The 16,289-nt window shown below is 33.1% G+C and overlaps 1 protein-coding gene across 6 annotated transcripts in view; it reads left to right on the top strand.

Annotated features, from left to right (window-relative positions):
- The window catches only part of Gabpb1 (GA binding protein transcription factor subunit beta 1), a 59,520-nt gene that overhangs the window by 18,088 nt on the left and 25,143 nt on the right, over positions 1 to 16,289 (top strand). For all 6 annotated transcript variants that reach the window (XM_026390694.2, XM_026390692.2, XM_026390685.2 and 3 more), the window contains exon 2: positions 13,012 to 13,119. In XM_026390694.2, the coding sequence (XP_026246479.1) occupies positions 13,012 to 13,119 (108 nt within the window). The remainder of the gene's footprint in view (positions 1 to 13,011; positions 13,120 to 16,289) is intronic.

The raw sequence follows: 16,289 nt of genomic DNA, 5'->3' as shown, positions 1-16,289 counted from the left end.
AGAAAGAGATTAAATGCTATTTTGAGGAGGCAATAGGAAAAAATCAGAAATGAGATTCAGATGAACTGGCTATTCATCAAATCATTTTCATGGGGGAGAAAGAAAGATGGGTAGGGTAGATGAGAGAGAAGGAAATTGCTATAGAATAAAATTAATATTTAGATAAGAGCAAAATGCAGTCGGTGTTAGCAGTAAAGAACATTTTTTTTTTAATTTAAGAAGTAGGATAAAGCAAGATGGCCAGCTTTAAATTTAGAATGTGGATGATGGGCATATAGATGTGTGTATATATATAACATACATGTTATATATATGCATATGCATACACTTCTGTATTTGAGAATTTTTTAATAAAAATTTTAATTTTTATTTCTGTCATTGGGCACTTATTTGTAGTTTCTGTTTTTCTTTTTACAAATGATGTATGTGTTCAAAAATACACAAGATAGGGTAACAGCTTCCTAGCTACCCTTCCTAGGAATCCCTAGGTCAAACAATACTCACATCTTTAGCTATACCAGATGTTGTTATATTATTCTTCAGAATGGTTGTACCAGTGGGAATTTTGGATAAGAGAAGCTTGAGATGTATGTCTTCCCTACTTGTGAATTATTTGAGGGCAGGTTCTGTATTAGAGGTTCACACAGATATGTTTGAATGAAATTGTATTTCAGGAGAATTGCCTGGCAGCAGGGTGAAGAAAGTAGAGTTAGGTCAGCTAAGAGGCCATTGTGATGTTTAAGGTATGAGACTATGTAAGACTAGAGGCAGTAGGGAGAAGGAGATGAATATGAGAAATCTTGGGGAGAGAGAATCAAAATGTTTGTTTTCTTTTTGTTGGGCAGGATATTGATGGTTCACTCTTGTGGCTTATAGCAGCCAAGAGTTGATTTGCTTCACTTTATAACAAGCAGGTAAGTTATACTTCTGTAATAATCCAGAGTCATGTACTGACTCATTCCAGTAGAAGTCTATCCTTATCTTCATCCTCTTGGTACACTCAAACCTCATTTGGTCTCTTCTTGAGATAAATATGTGTGATTAAAAAACAAATGAGTGATTTAATGCAATAAAGCACAGTGGATTGCAAAGATAAGAATTTAATAAAATGTGTGAGGGTCTGTCTTTTTTCTTTGGAACTGGGGATTGAACTTAGGGGCACTGAACTACATATTCAACCCTTTTTATTTTTTCTTTTGAAATGGGGTCTCCGTAAATTGCTGATACTGGCTTTGAACATGCCATCCTCCTGCCTCAGCTTTCCAAGTCACTGGGATTACATGCTTGTGGCACTGTACCCAACTGGGTCCCTTTGTCTTTATATGATTTTTTGAAATCTTACAAAGGCCATATCCTCCTATAATTTTTAGAGGTAAAGCCTATCCATTATGAAAGGGATAATTCACCAGATAGAATTTTTTCTAAAAGAATGCCCTTATTTCTTATTTTAAAATGTTGTAGAGCTGGGTATGGTACCAAAGTTAAAAAAAAAATAGTTGTAAATTCTAAAGTTGATGCCTTTAAGAAGTTTTTTTTTTAATTTTATTTTATTTTTATTGGTTGTTCACAACATTACAAAGCTCTTGACATATCATATTTCATACATTAGATTCAAGTGGGTTATGAACTCCCAATTTTTACCCCAAATGCAGATTGCAGAATCACGTCGGTTAAGGTTACACATCCACAATTTTACATAATGCCCTATTAGTAACTGTTGTATTCTGATACCTTTCCTATCCTCTACTATCCCTTTAAGAAGTTTTGACTAATGGTTTTAGAATATCTTGGTCCAAAAGAAATGTAATGTGAACCACATATTTAAATTTATCTCATAGCTACATTTAAAAAAATCTCAAAAACAAAGTTAATTTGAATGGTATATATTATTTAACCCCATATATGTAAACACTACTTGTTTTAAACAAGTAGTCAGAGTCTTTAATGACCTATTTTTGGTACTAAGTCATCAAAATCTGGTGTGTGTTGTACCTATAGCACATCTCAATATGAACTAGCCACATTTCAGTGTACTGTATCCTCATAGGATTAGTGGCTAATTATATTGTACAGCTCAGTTCTAGAATATACTCAGTAGAAGTCTTTCAACACAGTTTGTTACTGATTTAATTTACTATCATTGATGGTGGCCCTGAGATGATCTTGTTTCAAAGTCCTGTTGATGATTATTAGATAAGTTCTGGCTTCTTGGCTAGATTTTTCTCTATCATACTGACTTGGCAGGTCCAAAAGTGACTGAGGGTCCAAATGAATCATTAGTAATATTTAGATTTATTATGTTCATATTTTTCCCTTTTGTTTCAAAAAACAAAGTTGACCTCAGATTTTTTGGGGGGTTAAATTGTCAATTTAAGTTGCTGCCAATAAAAAAAGAATTTTCAGGCAAGTTCTAACTTGATCAATGACAAGGAATTTATAGTTACAAGGCTAATTTAGGAATTCGTTAAGCTTTCTATTATGTTATTTCCTAGAGTTTGTCAAATTGTCAGCTTAGTTTACATTTAAAAACTTAAATGTTGGGACTGAGATTGTGGCTCAGTGGTAGAGCACTTGTCTAGCATGTGTTGAGGTACTCTGTTTGATCCTCAGCACCACATATAAATACATAAAAAATAAAGGTCCATCAGCAACTAAAAAATATTAAAAAACAAAGCCTTAAATGTTAGGAATTCATTGGTTGTCCCAAACATTATTGGAGTGTCTACTGTGTATCAAATATTGTTCGTTCCATGAATGAGAAATTTATTGGGCATTTGACAGGTACCATAGTCCAGGCACAATGACAAGTTTTAATCAAGTAAACAGTAAATTTACTGTGGTGTGATAGAAGAAGTGATAGGACACAGGAAGAATATACACGAAGGACTATGTGTTCTTAATTTGAGAACACATAGTTATTTAAGGGGATTGAGGAAGGCTTCTCTGAAGAGATAAGAATTTAACTCTGAAAGACAAATAGGAATGAGGGGACTTGAGGATGAGAACATTGTTCTTAGCAGTGAAAACGCTTGTTTAATGACTCAAAGGTGAGAAAAAGAGCCCAGTCCAACCAGTGGTGTGTGCCTGTAATCCCAGCTATTCAGGAGGCTGAGGGGTGGTGGTTCCAAGTTTAAGGCCAATTTTGGGGATAATTCATCAGATACATGTTTTTTTTAATTATTATTAAATTAGAACTCTGTCTCAAAAAGGGTCTGGAGATGTAAGTCAGTGATAGAGTACCCCTGTGTTCAGTGTCCAGTCTTGTCCCTCACACCCCCCTAAAAAGCCCAGTCCAATACATTGTCTGAGGTATGGAGTTCAATGGTAGAGATGGTGAGTAGTGTACATGGGGTGATGGCAACAGGCGCCCAATGTGTAAGGCCTTGTTTCTAAGGCTGAAGAGTTTGTATATGAGTTAACTGAGGAAGAAATTGTTTTCTGTTTAACAAGAATTTAAAATATTGGTGGCAAAGTGGAGAAGAGAGAAGAACAAGAAGTGAGGCTTAGACACTAGTTTATAAGCTCTGTAAGAGAGAAAGGATGGAGGTATGGATATAATTGTGACAGAAAAGAAAAGCCAGCTGAGGGTCCACTGTATATCAGTGAAAAGAGGTAACAGGAATTGAGAGAGAGTTGGGAGATAAAAGTCATAGATCTTAATGAATTATTGGAGAGGTGAAGAAAAAGAGTCGAGGGCGACATCAAGGTTCTGAGCCAGAAATAAGTCAGTCCTTAGACAATTGAATTTGGAGATGCCTTGGAATTTATAGGTGTAGTACCTCTATAGAGTTGGAAACTTGGAAGCTGATAGGTAATCATGAAATAGAAAGTAGATAATATCCACTAACGTAGAGAATGTAACTGAGAAAGAAAGGAGGAGGGTGCTGAAAATAGAACATTGAGAAATACCAATATTTAAAGGGGAAAAAAAGGAACCCAGTTGAAAGACAAGTAAGCTACCATTCTTGCCTCCAAGTATTTTATAGTTCAGATAGGTACAACCATTTGATGACCACTGAAAATCAGAGTATAATATGGTGCCAAATTGTAACCCTCTGTTTTGTATGTAATGAAGTTAGGTAGGTAGAGATAGTGGTTACTACATTTGTGGTGCATGAATTCAAAGGGGCTATCTGACCTGTGGTCACTAGGACTTAATACTGTGGCCTCTGTCAGAGTGATTATGAGTATAGAGCATGGATTCTGGAGCCAACTGTCTCAGTTCAAATTCCCACTAAGCAGGAAAATCTTGGGCAGTATGACCTTCTGTGCCTGTTTCCACATCTGTAAAATAATGATGATGATAATAATTGCTACTTTATAGTGTTTTAAGATTGAATTAGTTAATGTGTATCAAATTCTAAAGACTGGATATGTGTATAATACATGAATGTTATATATTTATATATGTATAAATGTTAGACATTATCATTATTTAATTATTGGTGAGTCAGTGTATCAAATGAGGGCCCATGTTTTGGCAGAATAACTAGGCACTACAGAGAGAAAAGGTTCCCTGAGCAGGAATGTTTGCTCTATAGAACACACATGATTTTGTGCAGGTGTTCATTTCTAAATTGTTAAAAAGTATGATTATGTTAAAATGAACCAACTATTATGTGTAAGTGTGGCACACTAGTAAAAGCATTTTCAAAAATAAATGAAGTGGATGAAAAAAATGCCACAGGAGCCCAGAATGGGCATTTCCTCCACATTCTCGGGGACCAAAAAAAAAAAAAATTCCTTTTAAAACAAGGGCTTTGAAGGTGATGAGAGAAAGTCTTGTCTTCCTCATGTGGTAGTGGAATTTTCTTAAGTTACATTACCTAAAGAGAGTTATCCTGGAAGAAAGTTTCTCATGTTTTTTGTGAGTGTGGTTTCATAGGAGACTGGGCCTTGACTGAGTCAGATGGATTAAGGTTCTGGCTTCAGGAGATAGGGACCTTGAGGAGAATCAGTTATTCTTGAGTTGGTACAGTCTTTTAGTAGATAATTTGGCAGTGTCTATTATGATTAAAATGTGATTTTTAAAAAAATCTGCAATCCTACTTGTCTGAATAATTTCTAGAAAAGTTCTAACTCATATATGGTATTGAAACATTAAAGAAATTAAGAAATTAAAATGGGATCAAGTAAATAATATACTTCTATTCTATATTTCCTATTCTTACAGTACATTTTCCTATTTGCTGTAACAAATTAGCACAAACTTTGTATCTTAAAACAGAAGAGTTTTTATTTTACAGTTCTGGAGGCCCAAAGAGCTAAAATTAAGATTTCAGGAGGGCTATATTCCTTCTGGAGGCTTTAGGGGAGAATCCCTTTTCTTGCCTTTTCTGTCTTAAAAAGATGGCCTGCATTTCTTGCTACGTGACCCCTCCCTCCATTGTCAAGGCCAGCAGTGCAGAATCTTTAAATCTCTCTCCTACTCTTCATCTCTTTCATTCTCTCTGACTTGATCCTCTGGCTCTCATTGTACACCTGCTTCTCTTGATTCTTTCTGCTCCTCCTCTCTCCCTCTTAAAAGGACCCTTGTGATGCTTTGAATCCACCTGTATAATACAGGTTAATCTTATCTTGAGGTCCTTAATTTAATCACACCTTCAAACTCCCCTTTGATATGTAGGGTAACATAGATTCTGTGAATTGGGATCTAGACGTCTTTGGGGATCCATTGCTTGGCCTGCCACACTCTATAATACTGTGCAGCCACTAAGAAGAGTGTTCAGATCTGTATGTACTAACATAGGAAGATGTCACTGATGAGAGGATTCCGGTTAGGTAAATAAAAAGTTGTAGAACAGTATAATATGATCCCTTTTCTTGTTTTGTATATGTGTTTCTATATGCATAGAGAAGTTCTGGAAGGATATACACTAAACATTTAAATAGTGTTTACTTCTGAGGAGCAAAAACACAGGAAGTCTAGAGATGATTTTGAAGTACATATTTCTTTTTTTCTCTTTTGGTACTGAGGATTGAATCCCAGGATGCTTTACCACTGAACAACATCACCAGCCCTTTTTATTTTTTAATTTTGAGATAGGTTCTTGCTAAGTTACTGAGGCTGGCTTCAAATTTGTGATCCTCCTGCCCCAGCCACTCTCCAGTTGCTGAGACTACAGGTGTGTATCACCACACTTGGCAAAATGATGCTTTTTCAGCATCTAATGTTCTACATTAAAGGCATCTAATTTTAATGAAAAGCTTTTAAATAAATAAAAATTTGTTTTTAATAACTTGCATAATAAATGCTTGCTATAGAAAAATTACTAGATAGAGAAAAGCAGACAACAGGGAAATTCATCATTTTTATTACCATGGCATATTGTTTCCAAGTATTTTTCTATGCATTTCTTACATAGTTTAGATCTCAATGTGCAGATTTCCGGGGAGTTCTGATTTTAAACTGTTATATACTATTTGTAAATATTTGTAAATGAATACAATATTATCTATACTAAAATATTTACAGATATAATGGTATGATGTCTTACACTTATAAAAATGTGTGTGAATGGGAAATTAGTTGACCATACATTGATGATATTTAAATGAAATGGTGGTTGTGTATGAGTTTATTATACTATTGCCTATTCTTGTATATACTTATCAAAATTTTTCCATAGTAAAAGGTAAAAAATAAAAATAAAAGACTACAAGCCAGGCATGGTGGAGCATACGTATCATTGCAGTGACTCAGAAAGCTGTGGCAAGAGGATCAAAAGTTGCAGGTTAGCCTCAGCAACTTAGTGAGATCCTGTCTCAAAATAAAAAGTATCTTAGTGATTGAATCTCAAAGTACACACACACACACACACACACACAGAGACAGACAGACAGACACAGACAGACTGCAGTATTTCATTATGACATGTTTTAGTTTCTTTAACCATTATTTATAATTGGAAATTTATTTTTCCTTATTTTAAATAATATCACTATTAATATATATTTTTCAAATACTTTGAATTTATATGTATAGAATTATTAAATGAAAGGGTAAGAACATTTTAAAGGCTTTTGAAACATGTACTGCTAAATTGTTTGATACGGAACCTTAGAAGAGTTTTATTGAATTTTATAATTGTATTTGTTGAGCAGAAAAGTGATATAAAAAATTTATTCTAAAATTTCTAATGTGAGACAATTAAGGTTTATTTATAACAGGCTTAAAATTTTGTTTTTATTCATATTCTTATTTAAGAGTGCTAGTAACAATTTACATGGGTTTAGTACCTTACAATTTTATAGAGTATTTTCATGTCTAGTAGATAATATAATTGTTATAACAACTCTATAAGCCATAATTATAGAAATTTAAAATAATACTTAAAGCTTTTGTGTAATTATTGGTAGTAATTCCTGTTACCACTAGATGGCCCTCTTGGCATGTACAGTACTTGTAAGGAAGATGTAGCTTTTGTGTAAATAATTTGAAGTTCCTCTGTAGTTGTTATGAAAATAGATAAATTCAAGATAGAATTTATTACAATAGATTTTTTTTGGGTTTCTTTCAAGAAGAAGGGAGTATTAAACTAAGTAGCAAGAATTGCTATTCAACACTGTATTTTCAGTGTTTTTAACATTCATTAAAATTTATTGAATTAAATTTTCTTTTGTTAAGGGTGAAAAGTTATTTGCCACACTAAAAAGCAACATTTTTAAAATAACTAACCCTTAACCCTTTAAATAATTTTATTTTAATGTAGCACTTTACCTCTGACAATTTAATATATAGATATTAAAATGAGTAAACAAAAGACTTCACCTTGAGCTAAGGTACTCTTGATCAGTTTTGCTATCTGAATACAGTTGAGTTCCTCTGTGAATCAGAATTATTTCACTATATATATATGATTTTTTTCGGGTGAAAAATCAAAGATGATTGTTGTCTTTTGGTATTTTTCATTATTTTACTAATGATCTTGACAAGAAAATTAGAGCATCTTTGATTTTGATCTTGCATATTCCATTGTTTTTTTGATCTTATTTAGATCCATTGCTACCTTTTTATAAAATATTGCTCCGTCTTCGAACTTGAAATGAAAATTGTAGTTAATATTTCAGATCTGCGTAACTTCAAAAAGTACAATGTCTTGCTTATAATATGAAGGAAAAATAGAAGGGAAGCAATTTAAAATAAAATGTTATTAAAATATTAAATAATTAACTAGATTATACCAGATGTCACAGTGAGGTAGTTGAATGCTTGCACCTGTATATAAAATCACTGTGAATGTGATAGTTATGCAGTTAGCTCCTGTATCTGTGGGTTAAATCTGCATTCTCAGATTTAACCAACAACAAATCAAAAATGCATGAAAAGAAATTGTGTCTGTATTGAATATCTACTTTTCTTGTCATTGTTACTTAAATGCCTATTTATATAGCATTTATATTGCATTAGTTGTTGTCACTAGTCTAGATATGATTTAAAGTATATGTAAGATGTACATAGATTATATGCAGTACTATACCACCATGTTTAAGGGACTGAGCATTCACAAATTTTGTTGTGTTGGATCCTGGAAACCAATGCCCCATGGATACCAAGGGACCAAGTATATAAGCTGATTGATGTAGTGTTGTATTGGTGATGTAGATACCAAAGTAGTATTGACATTGATGACACAATTTTCCAAAATGGTAAAGAGCTCTTAGTAAAGTTCTGAAAAAAACACATGAATTCATGGTATGGTTGCATTTTGGAAAATGCAGGATATATTAACACTGTGAAAAAACACATTTTGTATACATGTAAAATTTAGTTAGGTTCCAGTTTTAGATATATTCAGTGGAAACTAAAAATCATGCAGGATTCATAATAGTTCTTTGCAATGAGTATATAACATTGCTGGACATCTACTATCCCTTACACATGTCTTTAAATGCTGCTAGTTCCCCTAGTAATCCCCCAAATGACTTCATAAATATACAAATGGGGCTTTTGCTACTACCTTTGAGAACTACTGATTTTTATATATCCAGCTACATTAATCTACTATAGCTGTATATGTATTTATATTGCTTTGGAGTTTTAAAATCAGAGTAACTTTTAAGTGTCCTTGGTCCTTAAATATGGTATGTTTTGAATAGTTAAGACACTTAAAGAATTACAGAAGTTGATTTGCTTGTATGCTTTATCGTCTTATTGCAATGCTATAAGCAAGTCAATATTTTTGCTATTTTCAGTCTTCAAAATTCTTCAATTTCTTTATTTTTCTGCTCTTCTTGTCCAGTAAGGTAGGAGTATATAACTTAATATCATCATTTACTTAGTTGGAGTCATGTAATGTAATTTGTTCCTTTAACAAAAGACACTTTTTCATTTGGGAAGGTAGTATAACAACATTAAAGAAACTTTGTAAAGTGGAGGAAAAATTTCCCATAATCATACCATCCTAATACTTAATATTTTTCAGTATTTTTAAAAAAATATATATTTATTTTAGTTGTAAATGTACCCTTATTTTATTTATATGTGGTGCTGAGACTCGAACTGAAGGCCTCACACATGCTAGGCAAGTGCTCTACCACTGAGCTACAACCCCAGCCCCTCAATATTTTTTCTTTATGTATACATTTCAACATTCTTAAATAAAAACATTAGTTTTATATCTATTCCCTTAACATGACACAAGTTTTTATTCTTATATTGCTTTGCAATCAGTTAAATTACTGTATCTTGTTCTATTAGATTCTACAATTTAAATATTTTCTGATCTTTAATTTGTTTATGTTATAAAAATGATTGTTACATGTATATATACATATGTAATTTTTATTGATCTGTTTGAGTTTATGTTTTTCCTTTAGAATAGATTTTCAGAGGTGAAATCATCTATTGGACCCATAGACTTGAACTTTCTTGTAATTTTTGTTAAATTTACCAAACTGACTTAAGTAAAGCTGATCCATTTATATTGCTATCAGAATACATGAGATGTCGATGTATGAAAGTATCAGTTTCACCTATCCTTGATTGTATTAGGAATTCCTTTAAAATTATTTACATTTATTGACTATCAATGACATAGAATATTTTGCTTATAAACTGTTTTCTCTTTTGCAAAATATATGGTCATGTCTTTTGACTATTAATGTGTGAAGTTCTTGCTATTCATTTTTTCCTTTTTTGAATTTTGGGTTAGACCTTTTAAATAATGAAAACTTTAATTTTCTTTCAGTAATTTTTGTGGTAAACATTCATTCTTTTTCCATCTTTGATTATTTTATTTTCAATTTTTTAATATCTAGAAGTTTTACATTTTTATGAAACATAACAGTTATTTACCCATAGAGGATAATATGTGATATTAAAGAAAAAACATGGGATTGACAGTCAAAAAAATCAGGATTCGGGAAGAAGATATTCATAATTTTGTGTTTGACAAAAGACCTAATATCCAGAATGTAAATAAGAATGTTTACAAATATCAGAGAAAGGACTATAATCTAATTCAGAAATGAAGAAAAGCCCTAAACTAGCACTTTATAAAAGATATCCATCTAAGCCATCTGGCACTACCTATGGTGAAAGAATGCAAGCTGGTTTGATACTACTTGTGCAAAACATATTTAAAAACATTTTGAAAGATGTATTTCACTGTAGAGCCAGATTTAGATGAAATTTTGCTTATCTAAAATATACAGTGTGTGTTAATGTGGCAAATTTACATTTTACTATATTTAATATAGGAGAGAAGTCAGTTTTTATTTTTCCTTTGTCCTTATGCTATCTTTAATAGGAAAGTATTGTTGCAGATTCTTTGCCTTTTGAATTTGTTAATTTTTAAAAAATATTTATTTTTTAGTTGTAGTTGGACATAATATCTTTATTTTTAAATTTATTTTATGTGGTGCTAAGGATCGAACCCAGGGCCTCACACTTGCTAGGTGAGTGCTCTAGTGCTAGGTGAGTGTTCTACGTAGCGCTGAGGCACAGCCCCAGCCCTGAATGTTAATTTTTGCTATCAAGTTACAAAATATTCTTTAGAAAAATGCCTTCATGAGAGATCGATTTGAAGGTGAAAATGCTGCAGGTGTCACCAAAAAAAGCACATTAGAAAACCCCACATAAAACTTAAATACATGTGTTATTTTTCTTATTCCTCGCCATAGGATATAATGTGAATTATTTTTAAAAAATATTTATTTTTTAGTGGCAGTTGGACACAATACCTTATTTTATTTATTTATTTTTATGTGGTGCTGAGGATCAAACCCAGGACCTCACAAGTGGGAGGCTAGTGCTGTACCACTAAGCCATAACCCCAGCCCCATGGGAATTATTTTTATTGTATCAAAGAGAACAATTCTAAGAAATTCTCTCATGCCCTGTTACTGATAAACCTGTTTTAGATGTACATCTCACTTAGTTATTGTGCAAGTTTTCTAATGTTAGTGGCTACTCCTGGTTATTCCTCTGCTTGGTTGTTCTCATTTCATAGAATCTACCAAAAAAATACAACATTGGCATAGCATAATTCTTTATACTTTTAGGGACATCTTTTTATATAATTATTCATTTTAGATTTTCTTAAATCCTTTTTAATTATGTAGTACATTTTATTCCTTCATGGCAGAAATAATCTTCCAAACTCTCCCAGTTTCTCTCTTTCATGCACGTGTGTACACACACACACCCCCACCCTTTTTTTTCCCCTTCTAGAGTAATAGCTATTGTCATAAGATTAGGATACACCACTAGTCAACCTGTCATTCCTTCCTTACAACTTATTTTCCCTTGACCACTTATCTAACCCTCATAGAGCATATTATTGTTTTTTGAGACAAGTTCATATCCCACACACATTTTTCTTATATAAATCATAGGTTTCATATTGCCCCTTCCCCTCTGGCCTAAACTACCTGTTTTATTTATTTATTTATTTTTAGGATGTTATTTAACATCATTGGGTAGTTCTCTAGCTGAATAGTCTTTCTGGGTCTGGAAACTTTCTTTACCTAAGAAATGTCTTCTCATGAATCTTAAGTGTCTCTATATTCAAATCTTTCTTTACTTAAATACTCCTGTCATGATCTTTTTCTTACGTATATTTAAATATTTTTTATTCAAGAAGATACCACATACACATAGCACACTCTAGGCTGGGACATTACTCTGTCAGATCTCTTAAATTCAAGACACAAATTATTCTTTCTGGTTTCCTACTGAGACACATGGTCTACTTTTTTTTTTTTTTAAATAGTATTTTAATGGAACAAGAATTGTGCCCTTTTCTGGAAGAATGTAAATGTTCATTGCATGTTAAAGGGCAGAAAATATTTATTTTAAAATTCCAAACACAACTAGGTACTGTAGCACACACCTATAATCCCAGCTACTCAGGAGACCAAGGCAGGAGAATTGCAAGTTCTAGGCCAACCTCGACATCTCCGTGAAACCCTGTCTAAAAATATAAAGGATTGGGGATTGTATGTTAATGGTAGAGTATCCCTGGTTTCAATCTCCAGTACAGCAGATAAGTAAGTAAATAAATAAATAAAATTTCAATACATTTACTATTGCAAAAATGTAGTAGATTCAGTTTAATATGCACCAGTAAGGATGTGGCTCAGTGGTAAAACACTGAGTTTAATCCCCAATACAAAGAAAACAAAATTTGCACCCGTAATAGAACACAGTGTCTTATACTTTATTTTTATGAAGAATTTTATTACTACACCTTCTCCAATGAAAAGAGTTAGTTGCTAATTTTAAATTTTAGACTACCTTTTCTCTGATAACTTACTTTTACCAGCTATATTTGAAGAATTCAAACTTCATTTTATTCTAGGTAAACACTTAATGAGAAAGGAAAATACATTCCTAACATCCAAATATAAATTGCTTTTGTGTGATCTCCAGCTGTAGATTAAATTAACCATATTGTAACCTTTTGAAGGGATAATTGAAAGTGGACTTAATAATAAAGACAAGAGGGGAAAAGTCATGTCATATATAAATATAGATTTTGATGTTCAGTTCATCTATGTTTTGTTTAGATGTCCCTGGTAGATTTGGGAAAGAAGCTTTTAGAAGCGGCACGAGCAGGTCAAGATGATGAAGTTCGTATTTTGATGGCAAATGGAGCTCCTTTTACTACAGACTGGGTAAAGAATAACTTTAATGTTGTGGTTTCTTCTTTTTCTGCTTCTCATTTTTGACTTTTTCCAGATAAAAAATTTGTCAATACTTTTAAGTGGTTAAAAAAACGATTTTTTTTGAAATTTGTTTTTATTTTTTAGAATTATAACTTTTAAAATAAATGGTTCATATAATTGTCTTTGATACTGGACAATTTTATGTGAGTATTCTATCACCAAAGTTTTTCTTTTAGGCTTTGAAGTTCACTAATATGGGATTAATATAATATGTATCTGCTTAGGATTTAAATTAAAGGTCTTTTAAATAACACAGGTAAAATTATAATCCAGAACATAACAGATAAAGATAGGAAATGTAACTTCTAAAAAAGAAAAAAAAAGTTTGTATTTCAGTTGATAATTGTACAACCTATTATAAACATGACCTAAGGGGAAGAAAGGATTTTGATCACTTTAGATCACTATAGAAGGCGATTGTGGGAAGGTTAAAAAAAAAAAAAAAAAAAAAAGAAACCCTAAAAAAACAAAACCCAAATTCCCCCAAACTGTTCAATTCCAGGGATAAATCAAAAGGCATGGTCTTGGGAATATAGAGGACTTGAAATCTGGATTAATCCTCTGTTAACAATTATGAAGTCCGGATTTTGATTTTTTTCCCCTTTTTTACTTATCCCCCCTTTTTTTCCATGTAATTTTTTTTTATTCTGGAAAATTTCAGGCATAAATTTCAATCCCTGCATAGCCTTTATCTCACTTAAAAAATATTAAATCATCATGGATCTTGTTTCCTTTATAATTGCATCCACTTCTTTTGTTTTGTGTTATTTTGAAGCAAATTCCAAAATCCATATAATTTCTTCTACAAATATTTCAGTGTCTGTCTTTAAGAGATAAAGATTCTTTCATTAGCTATTTTCAAGAAAATCTTAAATGTGCTGCTAAATTAGAAAGAAAGGAATTGTCAACCTGAAGAACTAAGTGAAGGCTGGAACTCAGAGAAATTTTCCCCTAGGAACATTTGCTGAGTGTAGACCTATTATTGGTTTTCCACTTCACTAGTATGGGGTACTGAAGACAAAGGGCTGGGGCTGCTCATGGAGAGAGAGATCTGATAGGAAATCCCTCTCTCCATAATTCTGTAATCCTAACAAGCTGCACCTTCAGCCTGTAAAGGTAAATCAGAAATACCCTCACCTTTTCATGTGATAGGGTGCTACAAAGAAAATGACCTGACTTGACCCAAGGGACTAATAGAGAAAAGGAAAATTTTGTTGATGAAAATTTGGAACCACAAGCCATTCCTTAAATGTGTTTGCACTTGAACTAATATAACCCAGAGATTTGAGTAGCCCAACAAATCTTCAGCAGGATCATTTTTGTAAAAAAAATAAATCCATATATAAAAACATTATAGTCCCCTGCAGGACATGTGTTCATCTGTAAAATTAACTAGGTGATTCAGAGAAATGAGATTAGGGAGGATAAGTCAGGAAGGAGATCAGGGATGAGAAGGTTAGGGAAAAGAAGATCAGGGAGGAGAAGGTTGAGGAGAATATCAGGGAGAACATGGGAAGTGTGTTCATCTGTAAAATTTGGGCTAACAAATGCCTCAGAAACTTCACATCTCCCACCCAATATTTTCTAGGCAATTTAGTGACACCATTTTAAATTCATTCCTTGAAGGAATGATCTCACTGGGGAAGTTCCCTAAAGTTATTTACTAAACTGGCCTGGGACCTCCTTGCTGGAATTCCTGATAGTGATGAATACTTATTGGTTACACCTTGTTATCTTCATGGAGGATTGGGGCACACCATTGGGTCCTCTGAAATCTGTTAAAAACTTTGATCATTTTGGCCAATGAGATACCTTGTCCATCTAAATTTATAGACTTATCTGGACTCCTTGGCTAAGGTAATTCTAGATAACCCTATGGCATTAGACTATTAGCCAAGCAAGGGGGAGTTGTGCTATAGTTAATATGTCTTGCTGCATTTATGTTAACACCTCCTCACAGGTGGGGACCAGTATTGAAAAGATCAGGCAGTGAGTAACCTGGCTACAACAGATCCTTGACCACCATACTTCCCTTATGGATGGGATGGGGACAGGCCTAACTGACTGGTTCTCTAGCTTTTTCTCTTAGATACCAAAAGATACTAAGTCTATATTACTAGGTCTACTCTGCCTCATTCTGACTACCCTGTTCATCATTGCCCTTTACTGCTCTGTTGCTGTTCCATCTTTGCAACTATGCAATAAAAACCCATAAGATAGAATGGCAACAAATAAAAAGTCTCCATTCTAAAGATCCCCATTCATTGCCCGCTTTCAGCAGGAAGGAGCTTGGAGATATCGTCACCCTCTTTCCATAGAAATGAAGGCTAGAAATTGACAGTGGAGAAATGTAACGGGTTCAGTTGATGATTTGAGTATATCCCTTGTCACTTTAAAAGCTCATTTCTTTTTCCAAACCTTCTTTTCCCTGACTTTCTCCCTGATCTTCTTTTCCCTAACCTTGTCCTCTCTGATCTTCTCCTTCCTGATCTATTCTCCCTTATCTCATTTATCTGAATCACCTCTTTAAAAACCTCCTGTTCCCTATAATGGGCAGAATCGCAGGCTCTGGGACAAGGAGTTCCCTGTGTTTCCCCTTTGCTTGCAAAGCAATAAAACATTTTCTTTTTCTTACAACAACAACAATTAAAAATAAATCTTAGTGATGCTATAGTACATCAAGACAAAAAGGTTATAAGAAGGATTAGTATCCATAGTACATAAGGTATTCCTGTGGGTCAGTAATAAAAAGACAGACAAGGAAATAGAAAATAGACAAATGACTCACTGTGATACTTTCCCAAGAGAGGGACTGACCAATAAACATGAAAGGATGATCAACTACATTAATAACTGGGCAAATAAAAGTAAAATTAAGAAATACTTCTGTACTGGATTAGCAAAGATTGCCTGGCAGTACAAAGCCTTGGTGAAGAGATGTTGAATTGAGAACTCTCTGATACTTCTGGTGGAAGTTTGAATTGGTAGAATTGTTTTGGAGGACAATTTTGCAGTACTGAATAAATTTGAGCATGTGCATACCCCTGTGACCTATCAGTTGAATTTCTACGAATATTTCCAATAGAAGAAAATCTTATTCATATTTCTGAGATACACAT

This window comes from Urocitellus parryii, chromosome 6 (assembly GCF_045843805.1).
Source record: "Urocitellus parryii isolate mUroPar1 chromosome 6, mUroPar1.hap1, whole genome shotgun sequence".
Lineage (NCBI taxonomy): Eukaryota > Metazoa > Chordata > Mammalia > Rodentia > Sciuridae > Urocitellus > Urocitellus parryii.
Note: the sequence above shows the minus strand (reverse complement) of the source record. Positions and strands in the feature narration are given on the sequence as shown.